The 24,908-nt window shown below is 39.0% G+C and overlaps 1 protein-coding gene across 6 annotated transcripts in view; it reads right to left on the bottom strand.

Moving 5' to 3' along the window:
• Positions 1 to 24,908, bottom strand: part of SRGAP1 (SLIT-ROBO Rho GTPase activating protein 1) — a 437,132-nt gene that overhangs the window by 133,585 nt on the left and 278,639 nt on the right. For all 6 annotated transcript variants that reach the window (XM_053716831.1, XM_053716835.1, XM_053716834.1 and 3 more), the window contains 2 exons: positions 21,424 to 21,552; positions 4,769 to 4,990 (listed from right to left, as the gene is read on the bottom strand). In XM_053716831.1, coding sequence (XP_053572806.1) covers positions 4,769 to 4,990; positions 21,424 to 21,552 — 351 coding nt within the window. The remainder of the gene's footprint in view (positions 1 to 4,768; positions 4,991 to 21,423; positions 21,553 to 24,908) is intronic.

Raw genomic sequence — 24,908 nt, 5'->3', positions numbered from 1 at the left:
CATAAGATTAGCCCTTTATGCAAGCTAGTAATGCCCCTTGAAACTATGATTACTGCTTCCCCTTCCCCTAATGGGGACGCTGTCAGCCTTTCTGAGTTGACACAGTCTCTGCAAGAAAAATGACTGAACATACCTCATTGCTGTATAGCAAGAAACCATTCCTCACACTGAAGTTTTCTTGTACTCCTCAGCTTCTGTGGGAACAGCAGTGGACCTTAGTTACAAATGCTAAGATCATCATCCTCATCCTCCAGGCAGAAATCTTCATCTATGTTCTGCCTGAGAGTAAATAGTACAACACCGGTACCATTTAAAAATAACAAACTCTTGATTGAAGATAAAATAAAACTAACAGTTTAACACCTCTTTCACTTTACCCTTCCTGCTTAGAGCCGGCAAAGAGAATGATTGGGGGGGGGGGGGTGTTAAGGGGGGAGCTATATAGACAGCTCTGCTGTGGTGCTCTCTTTGCCACTTCCTGTTAGGAAGGATAATATCCCACAAGTAAGGATGAATCCGTGGACTCGGTACATCTTGCAAAAGAAAATAAAGTTATTTGGTTTAATTTTCATTCTTCATTAAATGTACTATGTCAGTCACTTCTATTCACATCAATGGACCTTTACATTTCTCTGTAATCCAAGACTATTCATTTGATAGGAAGAACAGCAATGACGACTCAAACAAATCTTCAATTTAAAATATTAATAATAATGTTAGAAGTGGCTAAAACTAATTTTAGTATAACCCACATATTTTACAAAAAATGACAAGGGACATAATAAAAAATGCTCTTTATTGCTAGAACAGTTACACTTTTTGATAGTGAAGTTCCTTGCCTTTCTGCTTGCCACCAACCACAATATGCATGGAGACAAATTTGTATGCATGTAGCCCAATTGTATAGTCATTAAAGGGCCATGAAACCCACATTTTTTCTTTCATGATTTAGAAAGAGAATGTCATTTTAAACATCTTTCTAATTTACTTATATTATCTAATTTGTTTTATTCTTGATATTCTTTGCTGAAAAGCATATCTAGATATGCTCAGTAACTGCTGATTGGTTGCTGCACATAGAAGCCTTGTGTGATTGGCTCACCATGTGCATTGCTTTTTCTTCAACTAAGGATATCTAAAAAATTACGCAAAATAAATAATAGAAGTAAATTGTAATGTTGTTTAAATTTCTAGTCTCTATCTGAATCATGAAAGAAAGATTTTGGGTTTAGTGGCCCTTTAACCCCTTAATGACAACTGACGTACCAGGTACGTCATGCATTAACTAACAGTTAATGACAATGGACGTACCTGGTACGTCAGTTGTCTAAGAGAGTGCTGGAAGCGATCGCAATCTCTTCCAGCAGCTCTCAGGGTATTGCAGTGATGCCTCCATATGGAGGCATCCTGCAATACCATTTAGAAGACTCCGATGCAGAGAGAGCCACTCTGTGGCCCTCTCTGCACCGGTAGCGATGGTGCCGGTTCGTTGGTGGGTGGGAGCGTAACAGGGAGGCGGGTGGGCGGCCCATCGCTACCCGGCATCCGGTTCCTAGAAGTGCAATGTGCACGCCGGGTGCCGGGAGCGTGCGGGGGCGCGCGTGCGCGATCGCGCATTAGCTGGCACTGACACCAATGAGGAGGGAAGAGAAATTTTTTTTTTTAAAACTAATATAAAAGGATCTGGGAGGGGGATAGGGGTATTGTGGGGGGCTGCTACACTACAGAAAAAATAAAAAAAAGCAAAAGAACAAAAAACACTTGTTTTTGGGGCAAATTGGGTACTGGCAGACAGCTGCCAGTACCCAAGATGGCCGCAATTAGATAGGGGAGAGGGTTAGAGAGCTGGGGGGGGGGGATCATGGAGGTTGGGGCTAAGGCAGGAGTCCATCACAGCTAAAATATTTTATTTTTTTTATAAAAAAAACAAAAAACTCATTTTATTTAGTACTGGCAGACTTTCTGCCAGTACTTAAGATGGCGGGGACATTTGTGGGGTGGGGGAGGGAAGAGAGCTGTTTGGGAGGGATCAGGGGGTGGGATGTGTCAGGTGGGAGGCTGATCTCTACCCTAAAGCTAAAATTAACCCTGCAAGCTCCCTACAACCTACCTAATTAACCCCTTCACTGCTGGGCATAATTTACGTGTGGTGCGCAGCAGCATTTAGCGGCCTTCTAATTACCAAAAATCAGTGCCAAAGCCATATAAGTCTGCTATTTCTGAACAAAGGGGATCCCAAAGAAGCTTTTACAACAATTTGTGCCATAATAGCACAAGCTGTTTGTAAATAATTTCAGTGAGAAACCTAAAATTGTGAAAAATGTAAAGTTATTTTTATTTGCTCGCATTTGGCGGTGAAATGGTGGCATAAAATATACCAAAATGTGCCTAGATCAATACTTTGGGTTGTCTTCTAACAAAAAATATATACATGTCAAGGGATATTCAGGTATTCCTGACAGATATCAGGGTTCCAATGTAACTAGCGCTAATTTTGAAAAAAAGTGGTTTGGAAATAGCGAAGTGCTACTTGTATTTATGGCCCTATAACTTGCAAAAAAAGCTAAGAACATGTAAACATTGGGTATTTCTAAACTCAGGACAAAATTTAGAAACTATTTAGCATGGGTGTTTTTTGGTGATTGTAGATGTGTAACAGATTTTGGGGGTCAAAGTTAGAAAAAGTGTGTTTTTTTCCATTTTTTCCTCATATTTTATTATTATTTTTGTAGTAAATTATAAGACATGATGAAAATAATGGTATCTTTAGAAAGTCCATTTAATGGCGAGAAAAACGGTATATAATATGTGTGGGTACAGTAAATGAGTAAGAGGAAAATTACAGCTAAACACAAACACAGCAGAAATGTAAAAATAGCCATTGTCATTAAGGGTAAGAAAATTGAAAAATGGTCCGGTCATTAAGGGGTTAAGTGGCATACACTTTAAAAATTATCATTATAGCAGTGATAAATTAACAGAAGCATTTGGGCATTTTAAGTAGGACTTACAGTTGCAAGAAAAAGTTTATGAACCCTTTGGAAATACCTGGATTTCTGCACGGATTACTCATAAAATTGGGTCTTAGCTTTATTTAAAGGGATATGAACCCCCAAAATTTTCTTTCATGATTTGGATAGAACACAAAATTGCTTAATTCTCTTGCTATCCTTTGCTGAAGGAACAGCATTACACTACTGGCAGATAGCTGAGCACATCTAGTTAGCCAATCACAATAGACAAATGTGTGCAGGCACCAATCAACAGTTAGCTCCCTAGTGTATGATATGTGTGTATTCTTTTTCAACAAGGGATATCAAGAGAACGAAGCACATTTGAAAATAGAATTTATTTTAAAAATATCTTAAAATGACATGCTCTATCTGAATCATGCAAATTTAATTTTTACTTTCCTATCCCCTTGAGTTAAAATTATAGACAACCCCAATCTGACCAAACTCAGAACACACAAACCGTTGTACTTTTCAAATTTGTATTGAAGGCATTTAGTAATCATTCACAGTACAGCCTGGAAAAAGGTAAATGAACCTCCATATCTTTTACACATGACCTTAGAGGAAGCATTAGAGAGATGTACAAAGCTTGAAGGTTACAAAAGCATTGCTAAAGATGTGGGTGTTCACCAATATACGGTAAAACAAAATTGTCTAACAATAAAAAAACTTCAGGACTTTTGCTACTCTCCCTAGGAGTTGGCGTCCTGCAGAGATCACTCCTAGAGTACAATGGGCAAACCTGAATGAGGTGAGAAACCAAGGGTAACAATACAAGACCTCCAGAAAACTACAAAGTGTAAAAGTCGTTGTACATGTGTCCTCTATCTATTAAAAAACTCAACAAGAATGGTGTTCATGGAAGACACCACAAAGGAAACCACTGCTGCCTAAAAAAAAAATTGCGGCACATCTCAAATTTGCTCAAGACCACCTGGATGTTCCACAATGTTTCTGGGAAAATGCTGGGGACATATGGGACGCAAGTTAAACTTTGACAAAAATGCACAAAGCTATTTGTTGAGGAAAAAGGATATTGTACACCAACACCAAAAACTGATCCCAACTATGAAGCACGATGGAGGAAGCATCATGGTTGAGACTGCTTTGCTGCCAAAGGTCCTGGATGTCTTGCAATCATTGAGGGAACAATGAATTCAAAAGTGTATCAATACATTTTACAGGATAATGTCAGGGCAGCAGTCCATGACATCAAGCTTAAGAGAGGTTGGGTGATGCAACAAGACAGCCACCAATCAGCAAGCGCTACCCAGGCTGCTAGGGAAAAAATAGGCCGGCTCATAAGCTTACATTCCTTTTTTTTTTCCAAATAAAGATACCAAGAGCACGAAGAAAAATTGGTAATAGTTGTAAATTATAAATTTGCTTAAAATTGCATGCTCTATGTGAATCATGAAAGAAAACAATTTGGGTTTCATATTCCTTTAAATAAGGAATTTTCCAATTAAAAAAGACTTGGAAGTGTGTAATTTAGACTTCACAAGCTTATCCCTGCTACATTCTACAAAGTGATTGTTTAATCATTTTAGTAGCTCATTGATATCTGTACCTAACTGGCCACAGCAGGGGAGATAAGAGTCTTTTAAAGAGGTATGTTCCGAGACAGAAAAACAATGCAATTTTTGATAAAACATTTATTTTCTATGCAGCCCATTTGCAATGTAGTGCTCAACTGCTACTGAGTAAACATAAATAGTTTACGTAAATATGCTTCAGTTTGTGCAACAACTTACCTCATCACAAAGGTGAGGCTGAAACTCAAATTTCATTGGTGGACAAAAAGCAGTCGGGTACATTTCCATAAATCTTTGCTTGTCGTTTCTGGGCTCCAAGTTGTCAACGGCATTTTCTATAATGTCCAGTCCTTCATGCCGTGATGTTTCAAGGTTGTATTCCGCAGACAGATACGTTCTCATGGCTCGGTTTAAATTTGCATGATACCCAAGATCACAGCACTGTAAAAGGGTAAATACAATAAAATGTTAAATACTACATATCTGGCAAATCAAAATGAAGGATCCTCCATTAAATATTTCCTAACTATTGATCTTACATACAAGATAACAACCAGAATGAACCTTTTTTTTGTTTACAAAAAAACAAAACAAAAAAACAACAACAATAATTGGTTAATAACAAAAGAACAATGCAATCACATTTATACATAAATTTAAAAAAAAATAAAGAAAAAACAGGTGTGTGTATAGAATCTATTCCAGCAGAAAAACGTGTCACAGAATTTCTTTATAAAATTCCACAAGACTTTTATTGAAAATTTAGAAGAAAAAAAAGAAGAAATATTTGCTCTTCAACTGGAATATAATCTATCCTTACATTTACTTTAAGCAATTTTTGGTTTCTGACTTTCCGCCTGCCTGCTACGCATATCATGTGGTTGACACATGATTGATACCTAGTGGGTCACAGATCAAATTAACCTATTGGCGCTGCTTAGCGGGAACTGAAACTATTCCCATTGGCGGCACATTGGCTCCTGACTGCACGTGTAGACTCCTCAATCAGTGAGTGTCTTTAATATTCCACTAAACCGTGTTCCTCACATCAACCTCATACATCCCATTAAAATAGTAAGTAGCTATTGGTGTTATTAAACTTTTATTTTAATTCTTGCACATACAGGGAGTGCAGAATTATTAGGCAAGTTGTATTTTTGAGGATTAATTTTATTATTGAACAACAACCATGTTCTCAATGAACCCAAAAAACTCATTAATATCAAAGCTGAATAGTTTTGGAACTAGTTTTTAGTTTGTTTTTAGTTATAGCTATTTTAGGGGGATAGCTGTGTGTGCAGGTGACTATTACTGTGCATAATTATTAGGCAACTTAACAAAAAACAAATATATACCCATTTCAATTATTTATTTTTACCAGTGAAACCAATATAACATCTCAACATTCACAAATATACATTTCTGACATTCAAAAACAAAACAAAAACAAATCAGTGACCAATATAGCCACCTTTCTTTGCAAGGACACTCAAAAGCCTGCCATCCATGGATTCTGTCAGTGTTTTGATCTGTTCACCATCAACATTGCGTGCAGCAGCAACCACAGCCTCCCAGACACTGTTCAGAGAGGTGTACTGTTTTCCCTCCTTGTAAATCTCACATTTGATGATGGACCACAGGTTCTCAATGGGGTTCAGATCAGGTGAACAAGGAGGCCATGTCATTAGATTTTCTTCTTTTATACCCTTTCTTGCCAGCCACGCTGTGGAGTACTTGGACGCGTGTGATGGAGCATTGTCCTGCATTAAAATCATGTTTTTCTTGAAGGATGCAGACTTCTTCCTGTACCACTGCTTGAAGAAGGTGTCTTCCAGAAACTGGCAGTAGGACTGGGAGTTGAGCTTGACTCCATCCTCAACCCGAAAAGGCCCCACAAGCTCATCTTTGATGATACCAGCCCAAACCAGTACTCCACCTCCACCTTGCTGGCATCTGAGTCGGACTGGAGCTCTCTGCCCTTTACCAATCCAGCCACGGGCCCATCCATCTGGCCCATCAAGACTCACTCTCATTTCATCAGTCCATAAAACCTTAGAAAAATCAGTCTTGAGATATTTCTTGGCCCAGTCTTGACGTTTCAGCTTGTGTGTCTTGTTCAGTGGTGGTCGTCTTTCAGCCTTTCTTACCTTGGCCATGTCTCTGAGTATTGCACACCTTGTGCTTTTGGGCACTCCAGTGATGTTGCAGCTCTGAAATATGGCCAAACTGGTGGCAAGTGGCATCTTGGCAGCTGCACGCTTGACTTTTCTCAGTTCTTGGGCAGTTATTTTGCGCCTTGGTTTTTCCACACGCTTCTTGCGACCCTGTTGACTATTTTGAATGAAACGCTTGATTGTTCGATGATCACGCTTCAGAAGCTTTGCAATTTTAAGAGTGCTGCATACCTCTGCAAGATATCTCACTATTTTTGACTTTTCTGAGCCTGTCAAGTCCTTCTTTTGACCCATTTTGCCAAAGGAAAGGAAGTTGCCTAATAATTATGCACACCTGATATAGGGTGTTGATGTCATTAGACCACACCCCTTCTCATTACAGAGATGCACATCACCTAATATGCTTAATTGGTAGTAGGCTTTCGAGCCTATACAGCTTGGAGTAAGACAACATGCATAAAGAGGATGATGTGGTCAAAATACTCATTTGCCTAATAATTCTGCACTCCCTGTACATACATACTGTTACTTGTAAATACATTTCATTATTATATAATTTATGTATGTGTCTGTATCTCTTAAAAAAAGTTAGTTTAACCTCCTGTTTGCTTGTACAACTGAATTACTGTGTCGCAAAATGATGTAGGTCGAAAAACAGAATTTATGTTTACCTGATAAATTTCTTTCTCCAACGGTGTGTCCGGTCCACGGCGTCATCCTTACTTGTGGGATATTCTCTTCCCCAACAGGAAATGTATTCTCTTCCCCAACAGGAAATGGCAAAGAGCCCAGCAAAGCTGGTCACATGATCCCTCCTAGGCTCCGCCTACCCCAGTCATTCGACCGACGTTAAGGAGGAATATTTGCATAGGAGAAACCATATGGTACCGTGGTGACTGTAGTTAAAGAAAATAAAATATCAGACCTGATTAAAAAAACCAGGGCGGGCCGTGGACCGGACACACCGTTGGAGAAAGAAATTTATCAGTTAAACATAAATTCTGTTTTCTCCAACATAGGTGTGTCCGGTCCACGGCGTCATCCTTACTTGTGGGAACCAATACCAAAGCTTTAGGACACGGATGAAGGGAGGGAGCAAATCAGGTCACCTAAATGGAAGGCACCACGGCTTGCAAAACCTTTCTCCCAAAAATAGCCTCAGAAGAAGCAAAAGTATCAAACTTGTAAAATTTGGTAAAAGTGTGCAGTGAAGACCAAGTCGCTGCCCTACATATCTGATCAACAGAAGCCTCGTTCTTGAAGGCCCATGTGGAAGCCACAGCCCTAGTGGAATGAGCTGTGATTCTTTCGGGAGGCTGCCGTCCGGCAGTCTCGTAAGCCAATCTGATGATGCTTTTAATCCAAAAAGAGAGAGAGGTAGAAGTTGCTTTTTGACCTCTCCTTTTACCTGAATAAACAACAAACAAGGAAGATGTTTGTCTAAAATCCTTTGTAGCATCTAAATAGAATTTTAGAGCGCGAACAACATCCAAATTGTGCAACAAACGTTCCTTCTTTGAAACTGGTTTTGGACACAGAGAAGGTACGATAATCTCCTGGTTAATGTTTTTGTTAGAAACAACTTTTGGAAGAAAACCAGGTTTAGTATGTAAAACCACCTTATCTGCATGGAACACCAGATAAGGAGGAGAACACTGCAGAGCAGATAATTCTGAGACTCTTCTAGCAGAAGAAATCGCAACTAAAAACAAAACTTTCCAAGATAATAACTTAATATCAACGGAATGTAAGGGTTCAAATGGAACCCCCTGAAGAACTGAAAGAACTAAATTGAGACTCCAAGGAGGAGTCAAAGGTTTGTAAACAGGCTTGATTCTAACCAGAGCCTGAACAAAGGCTTGAACATCTGGCACAGCTGCCAGCTTTTTGTGAAGTAATACCGACAAGGCAGAAATCTGTCCCTTCAGGGAACTTGCAGATAATCCTTTTTCCAATCCTTCTTGAAGGAAGGATAGAATCCTAGGAATCTTAACCTTGTCCCAAGGGAATCCTTCAGATTCACACCAACAGATATATTTTTTCCAAATTTTGTGGTAAATCTTTCTAGTCACAGGCTTTCTGGCCTGAACAAGAGTATCGATAACAGAATCTGAGAATCCTCGCTTCGATAAAATCAAGCGTTCAATCTCCAAGCAGTCAGCTGGAGTGAAACCAGATTCGGATGTTCGAACGGACCCTGAACAAGAAGGTCTCGTCTCAAAGGTAGCTTCCAAGGTGGAGCCGATGACATATTCACCAGATCTGCATACCAAGTCCTGCGTGGCCACGCAGGAGCTATCAAGATCACCGACGCCCTCTCCTGCTTGATCCTGGCTATCAGCCTGGGGATGAGAGGAAATGGCGGGAACACATAAGCTAGTTTGAAGGTCCAAGGTGCTACTAGTGCATCCACTAGAGCCGCCTTGGGATCCCTGGATCTGGCCCCGTAGCAAGGAACTTTGAAGTTCTGACGAGAGGCCATCAGATCCATGTCTGGAATGCCCCACAGGTGAGTGACTTGGGCAAAGATTTCCGGATGGAGTTCCCACTCCCCCGGATGCAATGTCTGCCGACTCAGAAAATCCGCTTCCCAATTTTCCACTCCTGGGATGTGGATAGCAGACAGGTGGCAGGAGTGAGACTCCGCCCAAAGAATAATTTTGGTTACTTCTTCCATCGCTAGGGAACTCCTTGTTCCCCCCTGATGGTTGATGTACGCAACAGTCGTCATGTTGTCTGATTGAAACCGTATGAACCTGGTCCTCGCAAGCTGGGGCCAGGCCTGGAGAGCATTGAATATCGCTCTCAGTTCCAGAATATTTATCGGTAGAAGAGATTCTTCCCGAGACCAAAGACCCTGAGCTTTCAGGGATCCCCAGACCGCGCCCCAGCCTATCAGACTGGCGTCGGTCGTGACAATGACCCACTCTGGTCTGTGGAACATCATCCCTTGAGACAGATTGTCCAGGGACAGCCACCAACGGAGTGAGTCTCTGGTCTTCTGATTTACTTGTATCTTCGGAGACAAGTCTGTATAGTCCCCATTCCACTGACTGAGCATGCACAGTTGTAATGGTCTTAGATGAATGCGCGCAAAAGGAACTATGTCCATCGCCGCCACCATCAACCCGATCACTTCCATGCACTGAGCTATGGAAGGAAGAGGAACGGAATGAAGTATCCGACAAGAGTCCAGAAGCTTTGTTTTTCTGGCCTCTGTTAGAAAGATCCTCATTTCTAAGGAGTCTATAATTGTTCCCAAGAAGGGAACCCTTGTTGACGGGGATAGAGAACTCTTTTCCACGTTCACTTTCCAGCCGTGAGACCTGAGAAAGGCCAGGACAATGTCCGTGTGAGCCTTTGCTTGAGGAAGGGACGACGCTTGAATCAGAATGTCGTCCAGGTAAGGTACTACTGCAATGCCCCTTGGTCTTAGCACCGCTAGAAGGGACCCTAGTACCTTTGTGAAAATCCTTGGAGCAGTGGCTAATCCGAAAGGAAGCGCCACGAACTGGTAATGTTTGTCCAGGAATGCAAACCTTAGGAACCGATGATGTTCCTTGTGGATAGGAATATGTAGATACGCATCCTTTAAATCCACCGTGGTCATGAATTGACCTTCCTGGATGGAAGGAAGGATAGTTCGAATGGTTTCCATCTTGAACGATGGGACCTTGAGAAATTTGTTTAAGATCTTGAGATCTAGGATTGGTCTGAACGTTCCCTCTTTTTTGGGAACTATGAACAGATTGGAGTAGAACCCCATCCCCTGTTCTCTTAATGGAACAGGATGAATCACTCCCATTTTTAACAGGTCTTCTACACAATGTAAGAACGCCTGTCTTTTTATGTGGTCTGAAGACAACTGCGACCTGTGGAACCTCCCCCTTGGGGGAAGTCCCTTGAATTCCAGAAGATAACCCTGGGAGACTATTTCTAGCGCCCAAGGATCCAGAACATCTCTTGCCCAAGCCTGAGCGAAGAGAGAGAGTCTGCCCCCCACCAGATCCGGTCCCGGATCGGGGGCCAATATTTCATGCTGTCTTGGTAGCAGTGGCAGGTTTCTTGGCCTGCTTTCCCTTGTTCCAGCCTTGCATTGGTCTCCAAGCTGGCTTGGCCTGAGAAGTATTACCCTCTTGCTTAGAGGACGTAGCACCTTGGGCTGGTCCGTTTTTACGAAAGGGACGAAAATTAGGTCTATTTTTTGCCTTGAAAGGCCGATCCTGAGGAAGGGCGTGGCCCTTACCCCCAGTGATATCAGAGATAATCTCTTTCAAGTCAGGACCAAACAACGTTTTCCCCTTGAAAGGAATGTTTAGTAGCTTGTTCTTGGAAGACGCATCAGCCGACCAAGATTTCAACCAAAGCGCTCTGCGCGCCACAATAGCAAACCCAGAGTTCTTAGCCGCTAACTTAGCCAATTGCAAAGAGGCGTCTAGAGTGAAAGAATTAGCCAATTTGAGAGCATTGATTCTGTCCATAATCTCCTCATAAGGAGGAGAGTCACTATCGAGCACCTTAAGCAGTTCATCAAACCAGAAATATGCGGCAGTAGTGACAGGGACAATGCATGAAATGGGTTGTAGAAGGTAACCCTGCTGAACAAACATCTTTTTAAGCAAACCTTCTAATTTTTTATCCATAGGATCTTTGAAAGCACAACTATCCTCTATGGGAATAGTGGTGCGTTTGTTTAAAGTAGAAACCGCTCCCTCGACCTTGGGGACTGACTGCCATAAGTCCTTTCTGGGGTCGACCATAGGAAACAATTTTTTAAATATGGGGGGAGGGACGAAAGGAATACCGGGCCTTTCCCATTCTTTATTAACAATGTCCGCCACCCGCTTGGGTATAGGAAAAGCTTCTGGGAGCCCCGGCACCTCTAGGAACTTGTCCATTTTACATAGTTTCTCTGGGATGACTAAATTTTCACAATCATCCAGAGTGGATAATACCTCCTTAAGCAAAATGCGGAGATGTTCTAATTTAAATTTAAATGTAATCACATCAGATTCAGCCTGCTGAGAAATGTTCCCTAAATCAGTAATTTCTCCCTCAGACAAAACCTCCCTGGCCCCCTCAGATTGGGTTAGGGGCCCTTCAGAGATATTAATATCAGCGTCGTCATGCTCTTCAGTAACTAAAACAGAGCAGCCACGCTTACGCTGACAAGGGTTCATTTTGGCTAAAATGTTTTTGACAGAATTATCCATTACAGCCGTTAATTGTTGCATAGTAAGGAGTATTGGCGCGCTAGATGTACTAGGGGCCTCCTGAGTGGGCAAGACTCGTGTAGACGAAGGAGGGAATGATGCAGTACCATGCTTACTCCCCTCACTTGAGGAATCATCTTGGGCATCATTGTCATTATCACATAAATCACATTTATTTAAATGAATAGGAATTCTGGCTTCCCCACATTCAGAACACAGTCTATCTGGTAGTTCAGACATGTTAAACAGGCATAAACTTGAACAGAAAGTACAAAAAACGTTTTAAAATAAAACCGTTACTGTCACTTTAAATTTTAAACTGAACACACTTTATTACTGCAATTGCGAAAAAACATGAAGGAATTGTTCAAAATTCACCAAATTTTCACCACAGCGTCTTAAAGCTTTGAAAATATTGCACACCAATTTTGGAAGCTTTAACCCTTAAAATAACGGAACCGGAGCCGTTTTAAGCTTTAAACCCCTTTACAGTCCCTGGTATCTGCTTTGCTGAGACCCAACCAAACCCAAAGGGGAATACGATACCAAATGACGCCTTCAGAAGTCTTTTATAAGTATCAGAGCTCCTCTCACATGCGACTGCATGCCATGCCTCTCAAAAACAAGTGCGCAACACCGGCGCGAAAATGAGACTCTGCCTATGCTTTGGGAAAGCCCCTAAAGAATAAGGTGTCTAAAACAGTGCCTGCCGATATTATTATATCAAAATACCCATATAAAATGATTCCTCAAGGCTAAATATGTGTTAATAATCAATCGATTTAGCCCAGAAAAAGTCTACAGTTTAAATAAGCCCTTGTGAAGCCCTTATTTACAATCGTAATAAACATGGCTTACCGGATCCCATAGGGAAAATGACAGCTTCCAGCATTACATCGTCTTGTTAGAATGTGTCATACCTCAAGCAGTAAGAGACTGCACACTGTTCCCCCAACTGAAGTTAATTGCTCTCAACAGTCCTGTGTGGAACAGCCATGGATTTTAGTTACGGTTGCTAAAATCATTTTCCTCATACAAACAGAATTCTTCATCTCTTTTCTGTTTCTGAGTAAATAGTACGTACCAGCACTATTTGAAAATAACAAACTCTTGATTGAATAATGAAAAACTACAGTTAAACACTAAAAAACTCTAAGCCATCTCCGTGGAGATGTTGCCTGTACAACGGCAAAGAGAATGACTGGGGTAGGCGGAGCCTAGGAGGGATCATGTGACCAGCTTTGCTGGGCTCTTTGCCATTTCCTGTTGGGGAAGAGAATACATTTCCTGTTGGGGAAGAGAATATCCCACAAGTAAGGATGACGCCGTGGACCGGACACACCTATGTTGGAGAAAAGTGTGTCACCAACATGAGAAGTTTGGAAAGCTGTGGTATAAGTGTTTTAGGAAAGCACATTTTATTAAATGCAGATTTAATTTAGTATACTATAAGTCATATCATACCATAAAATAAAGGAATAAGGACACATTACCCTCTCTTTTTAAATAACTAAACAATAAAAGCAGCTGTATTTCCATATAGTTTACTAAACACAATCAAATAACTTTCTATGCACTTATCTCCTCCAGAGGTTTGGCTGCAAACAGAGCATTTTTTTTTTATTATTTTTTAATTTATTTTTTTATTGAAAATGTTTCTAAAGTACAAAAAGTTGTAATTTGCCATATCTAAACATATCTAAACAGTCAACAGCAGAACAATTCCACTAGTTTTTAAGTTAAAGGGATAGTCTAGTCAAAATTGAACTTTCATGATTCAGATAGAACATGCCATTTTAAGCAACTTTATAAATTACTCCGATTATCAATTTTTCTTCTTTCTATTGGTATCTTTATTTGAAAAAGCAAGAATGTAAGCTAAAGAGCTGGCCCATTTTAAGTTCAACACCTGGGTAGTGCTTGGTGATTGGTGTCTAAATGTAGCCACCAATCAGCAAGCGCTACCCAGGTGCTGAATAAAATATGGGCCGGCTCCTAAGCTTACATTCTTGCTTTTTCGAATAAAGCTACCGAGAGAACGAAGACAAATTTATAATAGGAGTAAATTAGAAAGTTGCTTAAAATGCCATGCTCAATCTGAATCATTAAAGTTTCATTTTGACTAGACTATTCCTTTAAAATCCACTATATTTTATGTATTTCTAGCAGGAGAAAGAACAAAAAAATGACATTCAATGGTAGAAATGAGATAATAAATAATAATAAATAAATAAGCAATTTCTATAAATCACATTGAATTAGTTTATTTTCACTGTAAGATATATCCCCCCCCCCCAAAAAAAAAAAACAAACAAACAAACAAACATAAAAATGTAGTCATCTAGGCTATGTATTTAGAGAAAAATGATACTTCCCCAGAGATAAAGTAGAGGTAACCATATTTCTCCATTGACAGAGCTTTTTCATTTTCAAAGTAAATAAAAAAAATATTTTTAAAATAAAATAAAGGTATAAAAATAAACCAGTGAGAATAAAAATACAATAACTAGCATATTTAATTATTTTCTGTCATAATAATAATTTTTTTTTAAAAGTAATATATTGTCTATAAACTTTTAAAAAATAAAAGTTGTCAATATTTTGTCCTTTCTTTAACACAAATATTCTTACCATTTGCAGAATTAGATTTTTAAACATGTAAAAAGGGGGATTTGTGTATTTTTAGTTTCAGAAATCTACTTCCCTTACATTCTTCATAATTAATACATGATGAATTTAACCCTAAAGTCTACAGTAGTCAGCCATCTTTGGTTTGAACCACTATTAGATATAAAGGCAGGAAATCTGTAGCAGTACATTGCTCTCAACATTGTTTATATTGTGCAAGTCCATTAACAGATTCATTTGTTATGAATAATCTCTTAGAACATATTTCTTTGTACACTGCATGAATTCCTTTTTAGATAGTTCCCTGGCACTGTGCAACTCAGAGTTCAAGATCGTGAGCAGACACTGACAGCACCTTCTCATTAATATTTTTTTTTTATTCTTGTCTACCACCTACAGCTTCGCTGCAGTACATTTATTAACACTATATTGGTTTCTAAAATGTTTTCTCTGTAAAACTTACTAGAAACTGTATTACAGGAGTATGATGAAATAAATTTATAACAATTTTTTTATTATATTTATTTGTAATTTGCTATCAGATTCTGCAGCACTGTATGGGATGTGCAATATATAAAGTCAAGAAAAGGAAGGTAGGCTGGGACAGAAGTGCATAATATAAAGAGTGGTGCAATATATATATATATATAGGAAAAAAAAGTTAAGTTTAAAAAATAAATATATATCACAAGTTGTCAGTTTTAATTTGTAAAGCCATGTCAGCAGCTTTTAAGCTAGTGCGATATGTGTGACAAATTTAAATCCTCCCAGGATGCCTGGAATGATTGACCTTGCTCTTGCATAACTGGTTGCAGTACAGTAGGGGAGGGGGGCACAAGTAAATGTTATATGTAGAAGAAGAATGCTACCTCGATGGCCCCGAATACAGGAAAACCATGGCTTGGAACCTTCCCCTCTTGTCAAATGATAAATAAGGCAAATAGGGAAACATGTCTATTTCTTTAAAATGTCAATCAAACACTTGTTATAGTGCTGATACATAAAATTACTCTTTTCAAATAAAAACTAAGATAATTTTAGAGACAGTTGATGCTGGGCTCATAGTATGAAATATTTAAAACAAAACAAAGAATTTGGGTAAATGGTAAAGTAATTATAGAGAACAAAGAGTTGTATAGTTTTTCTCATTCTATTTTTAACTAAGTAAAACATGTTTTTTCTGCACTTTAATAGTACATTACAACAGTCTAACATATGCATTAGCTCCGAGGCATTGTTTGTTGGGCTTTGAACAGATTAATGTGGCAAAGTAAATTTTATTGCTGATGAACAAACAACCAGTGCTGAGAAACTGTTACAAATATAAATCTAACCAACTGTACAAAACTCTAACACTGGTGCGCATGAATATACTGCAATTCTCATCTTTCAAGCTAAGTAAACACCTTGATATTTTTATATAAAATGTTTAGTTATACATAGTAAAAAAAAACGTTTTAATACATGTTCATTATTTATTTTGCCCTCTTTTCATATAACAGCTCTGAAAATGGCTGATTTTCTAATTCTTAGAATTTGAAATGCCCCCATGTGACTTCTTAAGACAAATCCTGCTACATATATGTCCCAAATTTGCTTTATCAGATAACAACTGAAAAACAATTCACTTTATACTAATGTTATGACAGTGGCTAGCCTTCTTGTCTGCAGACTAAAGCCCAGATTGGCTCCTACAAATAGGTCAAATAGTGGGTGGAATTTGGCTATTGAAAAATAATTGCAGTAAAAAGCAACAGAAAAGTATTGTAATTACAAGGTATTTACTGTCCCTTTAAACACTGTCACCCTTATGAGTAATAAACAACCCTGGCGTTTAGCTTTTATTTGGAGATTAAAGGGATATGAAACACAAAATGTTTATTTCATTGAAGGAGCAGAAATACACTACTGGGAGATAGCTGAACATATCAGTAAACGAATGACAAGAGTTCCTGTATATATGTGCAGCCACCAATCAGCAGCTAACTCCCAGCCTCTGAGCCTACCTACATATGCTTTTCAACAAGGGAAAATAACAAAGACCCCCAAAATAAAAAAATCCAAGCCTAAGCGGGGGGCTGAAGATGTCCATGATCCGACTGAAGTCTTCATCCAAGCGGGAGCTGAAGAGGTCCATGATCCGGCTGAAGTCTTCATCCAAGCGGGAGCTGAAGAGGTCCATGAACCGGCTGAAGTCTTCTATCAAGCGGCATCTTGAATCTTCTTTCTTCCGGATCCATGTTCATCCCGCCGACGCGGAACATCCATCTTCACCGACGACTTCCCGACGAATGACGGTTCCTTTAAGGGACGTCATCCAAGATGGCGTCCCTCGAATTCCGATTGGCTGATAGGATTCTATCAGCCAATCGGAATTAAGGTAGGAATATTCTGATTGGCTGATGGAATCAGCCAATCAGAATCAAGTTCAATCCGATTGGCTGATCCAATCAGCCAATCAGATTGAGCTTGTATTCTATTGGCTAGGGCATTATTTTATTTTGGGGGTCTTTGTTATTTTATTAGGGGGCTTAGAGTAGGTGTAATTAGTTTAAAATTGTTGTAATATTTTTCTAATGTTTGTAAATATTTTTTTATTTTTTGTAACTTAGTTCTTTTTTATTTTTTGTACTTTAGTTAGTTTATTTAATTTTATTTATTTGTAGGAATTTTATTTAATTTATTTATTGATAGTGTAGTGTTAGGTTTAATTGTAGATAATTGTAGGTATTTTATGTAATTAATTTATTGATAGTGTAGTGTTAGGTTTAATTGTAACTTAGGTTAGGATTTATTTTACAGGTAATTTTGTTATTATTTTAACTAGGTAACTATTAAATAGTTATTAACTATTTAATAGCTATTGTACCTGGTTAAAATAATTACAAAGTTGCCTGTAAAATAAATATTAATCCTAAAATAGCTACAATGTAATTATAATTTATATTGTAGCTATATTAGGGTTTATTTTGCAGGTAAGTATTTAGCTTTAAATAGGAATAAGTTATTTAATAAGAGTTAATTTATTTAGTTAGAATAAAATTATATTTAACTTAGGGGGGTGTTAGGGTTAGAATTAGCTTTAGGGGTTAAAAAATTTATTATAGTAGCGGTGAGCTCCGATCGGCAGATTAGGGGTTAATACTTTAAGTTAGGTGTCGGCAATGTTAGGGAGGGCAGATTAGGGGTTAATACTATTTCTTATAGGGTTATTGAGGTGGGAGTGAGGCGGATTAGGGGTTAATACATTTATTATAGTAGCGCTCAAATCCGGTCGGCAGATTAGGGGTTAATAAGTGTAGTTAGGTGGAGGCGACGTTGGGGGCGGCAGATTAGGGGTTAATAAATATAATATAGGGGTCGGCGGTGTTAGGGGCAGCAGATTAGGGGTACATAGGGATAATGTAAGTAGCGGCGGTTTACGGAGCGGCAGATTAGGGGTTAATAATAAAATGCAGGTGTCAGCGATAGCGGGGTCGGCAGATTAGGGGTTAATAAGTGTAAGGGTAGGGGTGTTTAGACTCGGGGTACATGTTAGGGTGTTAGGTGCAGACGTAGGAAGTGTTTCCCCATAGGAAACAATGGGGCTGTGTTAGGAGCTGAACGTGGCTTTTTTGCAGGTGTTAGGTTTTTTTTCAGCTCAAACAGCCCCATTGTTTCCTATGGGGGAATCGTGCACGAGCACGTTTTTGAGGCTGGCCGTGTCCGTAAGCACCGCTGGTATCGAGAGTTGCAGTGGCGTTAAATTATGCTCTACGCTCCCTTTTTGGAGCCTAACGCACTGAAAACCCTGCCATTCTGTAAACTCTAAATACCAGCGTTATTTAAAAGGTGCGGCCAGAAAAAAAGCACGCGTAGCACCCCCTTGGCCGCAAAACTCTAAATCTAGGCGATAGACAATAATAATTATGTAGACACGGATGATCAAATGTTCTTTATTGAAAAATTGTATAATGCACTCCTTAAAACACGCACACTAATAGTTCAGATATATTGACAAAAAATCTCCCTCATAAACTATTTTTGAAACTGATTCTATTTCAACAAAATTCATGACAACAAACTACTATGGAGATAATGGTCTCCATGATGGTAACGTGGACGGAGAGAAATGGAGATTGAAAAAGAAGGGGCTGATATTTTACAGTACTGTGTAGGCTGGACAAGTTCAGTAAATAAGTTTGCTAAAATAGCTTCTGACCATAAACTGTCATAAAAACCATGGACATTCTATTGTAACTTTTTCTTATTCTCCATAGTACTAGGTAGTATTAAGATCTAAACTAGAACCACTTATTTGTAGAGTGGCTATTTTTACAGCTTATAATATTCATTGCATTTTTTATCAGGTATATTATTTCACTCTCAGATGCAAGACCAGGGCTAGGATTTGTGGCTACACATGCAAAGACATTTTGCATCACCTCCCCCATAGAAATAATATACACTGCCAGTGCCATTACTGCTTGTTAACAAAATGTTGCTGTGATGTGTTAAGCAGCTGCAGTTACTATTTTATCTATGAAACACAAAATAGATTTCCAATATAAAAACTTTTGACTGTTAATCTGATTTATTAAAACTATAATAGTTGTAATGATTAATTTCTCTATGACATAACATACAACGTGGCTCTGTGCAACATAGCAGATCAGTGGTGGCTCTGCATAATTGGTGACAATATATAAAACACATGAACCTGGAGACAGTATGACCTCTTTCCTTTTTAACCATTACACCTAGACTGATACCAGCATGTCTAACAGGAAAATGTATCAAGCTGCAGGCAGGCAAGTTCTCAAACAGAGAACCTGTCCACCTGCTATTGCCAACTGGCAAAATTTAAGGCTGCAAAGAGATCTGATGTTCAGTTCAACACCCTGCTTCTGGACAACCAATTGCATGAGAGCAGGGCCTGTAACTCACCCCGAACAAGTGATTTTGAGGTTCTTTATCTCTGCCACCTAGGATAAGAAGCAGAGATTGTGTCTCACATTTGTGGTTGCAGACTCACTCTTGCAAGCTTGAATTGCAAGTTCTCAGAAGCTGCAAATGCATCTTGATAAATTTCTCAACCCTACAATAGATCACATTAACTTGCAGCAGAGTACTAGCAGGCTTTGGGCAAGGGACCTGTGCAACTCACACTTATTTCGGACAAGTGCCACTGTATATTGATGATAAAGAACATTTATATACGTATTAACACACCACACTGCACTGTATGATAATGCAAGGCATCTATACACACTAATAAACATGCTGCACTGTATAACTAATGTACATTACGTATACACTGATAACATAATATGCTGCACTGTATGATAATGCAAGGCATCTATACACACTAATAAACATGCTGCACTGTATAACTAATGTACATTACGTATACACTGATAACATAATATGCTGCACTGTATGATAATGCAAGGCATCTATACACACTAATAAACATGCTGCACTGTATAACTAATGTACATTACGTATACACTGATAACATAATATGCTGCACTGTATGATAATGCAAGGCATCTATACACACTAATAAACATGCTGCACTGTATAACTAATGTACATTACGTATACACTGATAACATAATATGCTGCACTGTATGATAATGCAAGGCATCTATACACACTAATAAACATGCTGCACTGTATAACTAATGTACATTACGTATACACTGATAACATAATATGCTGCACTGTATGATAATGCAAGGCATCTATACACACTAATAAACATGCTGCACTGTATAACTAATGTACATTACGTATACACTGATAACATAATATGCTGCACTGTATGATAATGCAAGGCATCTATACACACTAATAAACATGCTGCACTGTATAACTAATGTACATTACGTATACACTGATAACATAATATGCTGCACTGTATGATAATGCAAGGCATCTATACACACTAATAAACATGCTGCACTGTATAACTAATGTACATTACGTATACACTGATAACATAATATGCTGCACTGTATGATAATGCAAGGCATCTATACACACTAATAAACATGCTGCACTGTATAACTAATGTACATTACGTATACACTGATAACATAATATGCTGCACTGTATGATAATGCAAGGCATCTATACACACTAATAAACATGCTGCACTGTATAACTAATGTACATTACGTATACACTGATAACATAATATGCTGCACTGTATGATAATGCAAGGCATCTATACACACTAATAAACATGCTGCACTGTATAACTAATGTACATTACGTATACACTGATAACATAATATGCTGCACTGTATGATAATGCAAGGCATCTATACACACTAATAAACATGCTGCACTGTATAACTAATGTACATTACGTATACACTGATAACATAATATGCTGCACTGTATAATGATGTTGAGGTTTAATGATGGCTGCCTTACACTGATGGTGAGAACTCTGTACTGCATGATGCAAAACATTTATGCACTGAAAATTAACACATTGCACTGTAGAATTATGCCAATCATTGCCTAGATTACAAATGGAGTGCTAATTTATCGCTCGGGATAAATAACCAGTCATTACAAGCGGCTGGTTATTGATACCGCAACACCTGAAATCAATTAGTCGGGGTGTCCACATACTTTTGGCCATATAGACAGATAGATAGATATTAATACACATGCACATGCACATATTTATTCTCTTGAAAGATAGTTGGAAAAAATAGAATGATTTTGTGTACAAGCTACAGAACTGCATTCAGCAACAGTACATATCCACTATAGAGTTTTCTCAGGAAACAGTTAAGGAACTTGTATAAACCCCGCACTGAGTGACTCAGAACAATAACAAAGAAATAGAAAAAGAACTTACATCAATTAAATCTGAAAGGTCATGAATGTAATATTTGAAAACTGAAGCATTTGTAGCTTCCAGCGTTAACAGGTATTCATTTCGTGCTTTAATGGACTTTAGCTTGTTCTCTGAGTATTTGGCTTGACGCTGCAGAGAAGAAAGAAAAGGACATATTAAATACCTGTAAAACTAAGAGAAAAATACATTTCTAGTTGGACCTGCACATGATTCTCTCTATAATGCAAGCCTAATGTATAACCGTCAGCTTCTCTACCATCAAGCTAATGAAACCATTTATTCCAAAATATGCTTCACTGGTAATTTATTGTCCAAAGGCCATTTGATTATATGTGGCAGAGTATATAAATCAATTAGAATTACAGAACATTTATTGTGTAAGTAAATTACTAATCTTGTTCTTAAAGAGGCTTGCATGCCACTCAGTGAGCGCTGAATGTGTATACTTTATTTTATAAGTGTATGAGGGACCCCCCCCCCCATGCAAACAAACAATAGGAAAAGAGCATATTTTTTATATTCTAAATTAGACAGCATATGGAAAAAATATATAATACTTTAAGAAGTGGATTATTGCATTTTTGTGTGCATGGTTATTAAAAAGATAACACTAATAACTTAGAAAGCACTTTTCTCCTGAAGTGTTGGATGTATGTGGTTTATATGGGTATATATATATATATATATATATATATAACAGCTAAATAATATTATTCTTGCACCAGCTTGTATGTTTCAGAGTTAAACAGAAATACAGTGTTTGCATTTTTAGCCAAGCTCAGCGTTTCTCAACTCAAGTCCTCAAAGTACCCCTAACTGGCCAGATTTTCATTATATCCTACTAATTCTCACTAATTATACACCTGCACTTTGCTCTCTGTCTTTTCTGCTCTTTCTATCTGCCCTTTTCCTAAAACTCACTGCTTGTCCCTACAGCAATAATAAAAATAACGCCCACACCATCCATATTTCACCCTCCCTTCTCTCATCCCTTATGGTGTCCTTCCATGATCTACTATGTCTCCTTAGAAATATTTCCCTATCTAATTCTCCTGTCTCCAATCATACCCTCTCCTACAAATATCTTACCTTCTCTCACTCACACTCCTACTACTTCTTGCTGCTGGTGACATCTTTCCCAAGCCTGGCCCTGTAACAATTACCAAACTTCAAAATTCAATCACCCACAGTAAAAACTCTAGGCCACGCAATTCCAACAATCTCATCTCCATTTACACACAGTTCTTTTCTTGTGCTCTTCGGAATACTTGCTCTCTCTGAAAAAAACTTACAACCGTTCATGACCTGTTTGTTTCTAATTCTTTAATAATTAACTAAACCTGGCTATCTTCTTCTGACACTGCTTCCATTGGTGCTCTCACACATGGTGGTCACTTTAGCCATACCCCTAGGCCAGGTGAGAGACATGGTGGCAGTGTTGGGATCTTGCTCTCCCCTCCTGCCTCTACTTGCCTAACTCTCCTTTGAAGTTCACTGCATTTGCCTGTTCTCTCCCCCACCCTGTCTCTCTCAGAGTGGAAGTCATCTATCCTTCCTTGCTGCATGGCTTTCTCAATATCTCTCTTGAAATATACCCGCTCTTTACTGGGGGACATCAACATCCCATTGATAACCCATCTGCCCCTGCTGCCTCTAAACTTTCACTCACATCGTCCTTCAGTCTCTCACAATCCACCGTATTCCCCACTCTCTGCAACACTCTATTGACCTGGTATTTTCAAATCTCTGCTCTATATCTGACTTCTCCTGTCACCCCTTCCCCATTTCAGACCACCACCTGCTCAGCTATAATTTTAACTTAACCGCTAAACCCACTTCTCCATCTCACCTCTGCACCTGTAGAAATCTGCACACTGAGGATCCTCTCCAATCTGGCAAACTTATTCAACATCTCCTCCCTCACACTTCCCCCATAACCTGCTCTGATCTTGCAACAGCCAACAATAACAATACTCTCTTCTCTTCACTAGACACTCTTGCTCATCCCCTAGACCCCACACTGTCAGTTTCAGCCCTGGCACTCTCAATAAATGTGCTACTTGCAAAAATGCTCCCACACTGCTGAGCGTGTCTGGAGGAAATATCGCTCTTAACCTGATTTCATCCTATTTAATTTCATTCTTCATTCATACACATCTGCCCTTCACGTAGCCAAGCAAACATATTTCTCTTCTATCTACACTTTCCTCTAACCCTAAACGACTCCTCTGCTTTCAACTCTCTCCTCTACCCACCTGCATCACCCCCTTTGTCTGTTTTTAGTGCTCAAGACCTGGCAGATTACTTTCATACAAAATGCATACTATCCAAAGCAACACCCCATGCCACTCTCTGCATCTTCCCACAGTGAATTCCTTTTGTTTCTGTCTTCCTCACACCTAGCTACCTGCCCATTCAAACCTATCCCTTCACATCTAATACCTTTTCTGTCTTAGACCCTAGCTCCAGCTCTTACTCACATCAAACTATCCTTTTCAAACATGCAAAGGTCACTCCCATATTTAAAAAACCCGCCCATGACCCTAATTCTCCTGCAAACTACCGCCCCATATCACTGCTTCCACAAACATCAAAACTCAAAAAAAACTAGTTGACGACTGCCTAACCCACTTCCTGTCTTTCAAATTCTTGCTTGACCCCCTGAAATCTAGTTTCCGTCCCCAACACTCAACTGAAACTGCCCTCACCAAAGTTACTATTTTCTTTAAGCTAAAAGTAATAGCCACTATGCTATACTTATCTTACTTGACCTCTCAGCTGCCTTCAACATAGTTGACCAGAGTGCTCCCTCTAAAGACAGTATTGTGAGCGGCCCAGCTGTGAAACAGTTAATAAGGGAACCACACCTTTCAGTCTGCATTGTGTAGTTGCTCTAATTAACTGTTTCACTGCTGGGCCTCTCACAAAACTGGCCTTAGAGGGAACACTGTTGACCACCCTCTTCTCCTACGGACTCTCAGCTCTCTTGGCCTCTGAGACATTGCCCTCTCTTGGATCCACTCTTATCTTTTTATCAGGTCCTTTTCTGTGTCATTTTCTGGCTAATCTTAAATGCCTCTGTCTGTTGGAGTACCTCAAGGCTCTGTCCTGTGTCCTCTACTCTTCTCCATTTATACTTCTTCACTGGGTAAACTTATCAACAGCTATAGCTTCAAATGTCACCTCTATGCTGATGACACTAAGATCTACCTCTCCACCCCTGCTCTCTCTCCCTCTGTCCTTTCTAATAGTATAGCCACTTGTCAGTACAGCAATCCTCAGGAGTATAGTGCAAGTGAAGACAGGGCCCTGCCAAGCTCCCCCAATTCCAATAGTAGAAACAAATTTGTCCACAGCACTATGTCATCCAAAATGCTTTATTTTCTGTAAATTACAGACATAAAAACAGCGACGTTTCGAGTGTTGCCACTCTTACTTATGCTAGTTACAATTTATCATCTTGCAACAATTTAAAACCCTCAGAT

This window comes from Bombina bombina, chromosome 6 (assembly GCF_027579735.1).
Source record: "Bombina bombina isolate aBomBom1 chromosome 6, aBomBom1.pri, whole genome shotgun sequence".
Taxonomy (NCBI): domain Eukaryota; kingdom Metazoa; phylum Chordata; class Amphibia; order Anura; family Bombinatoridae; genus Bombina; species Bombina bombina.
This window is presented reverse-complemented; position numbering and strand designations above follow the sequence as displayed.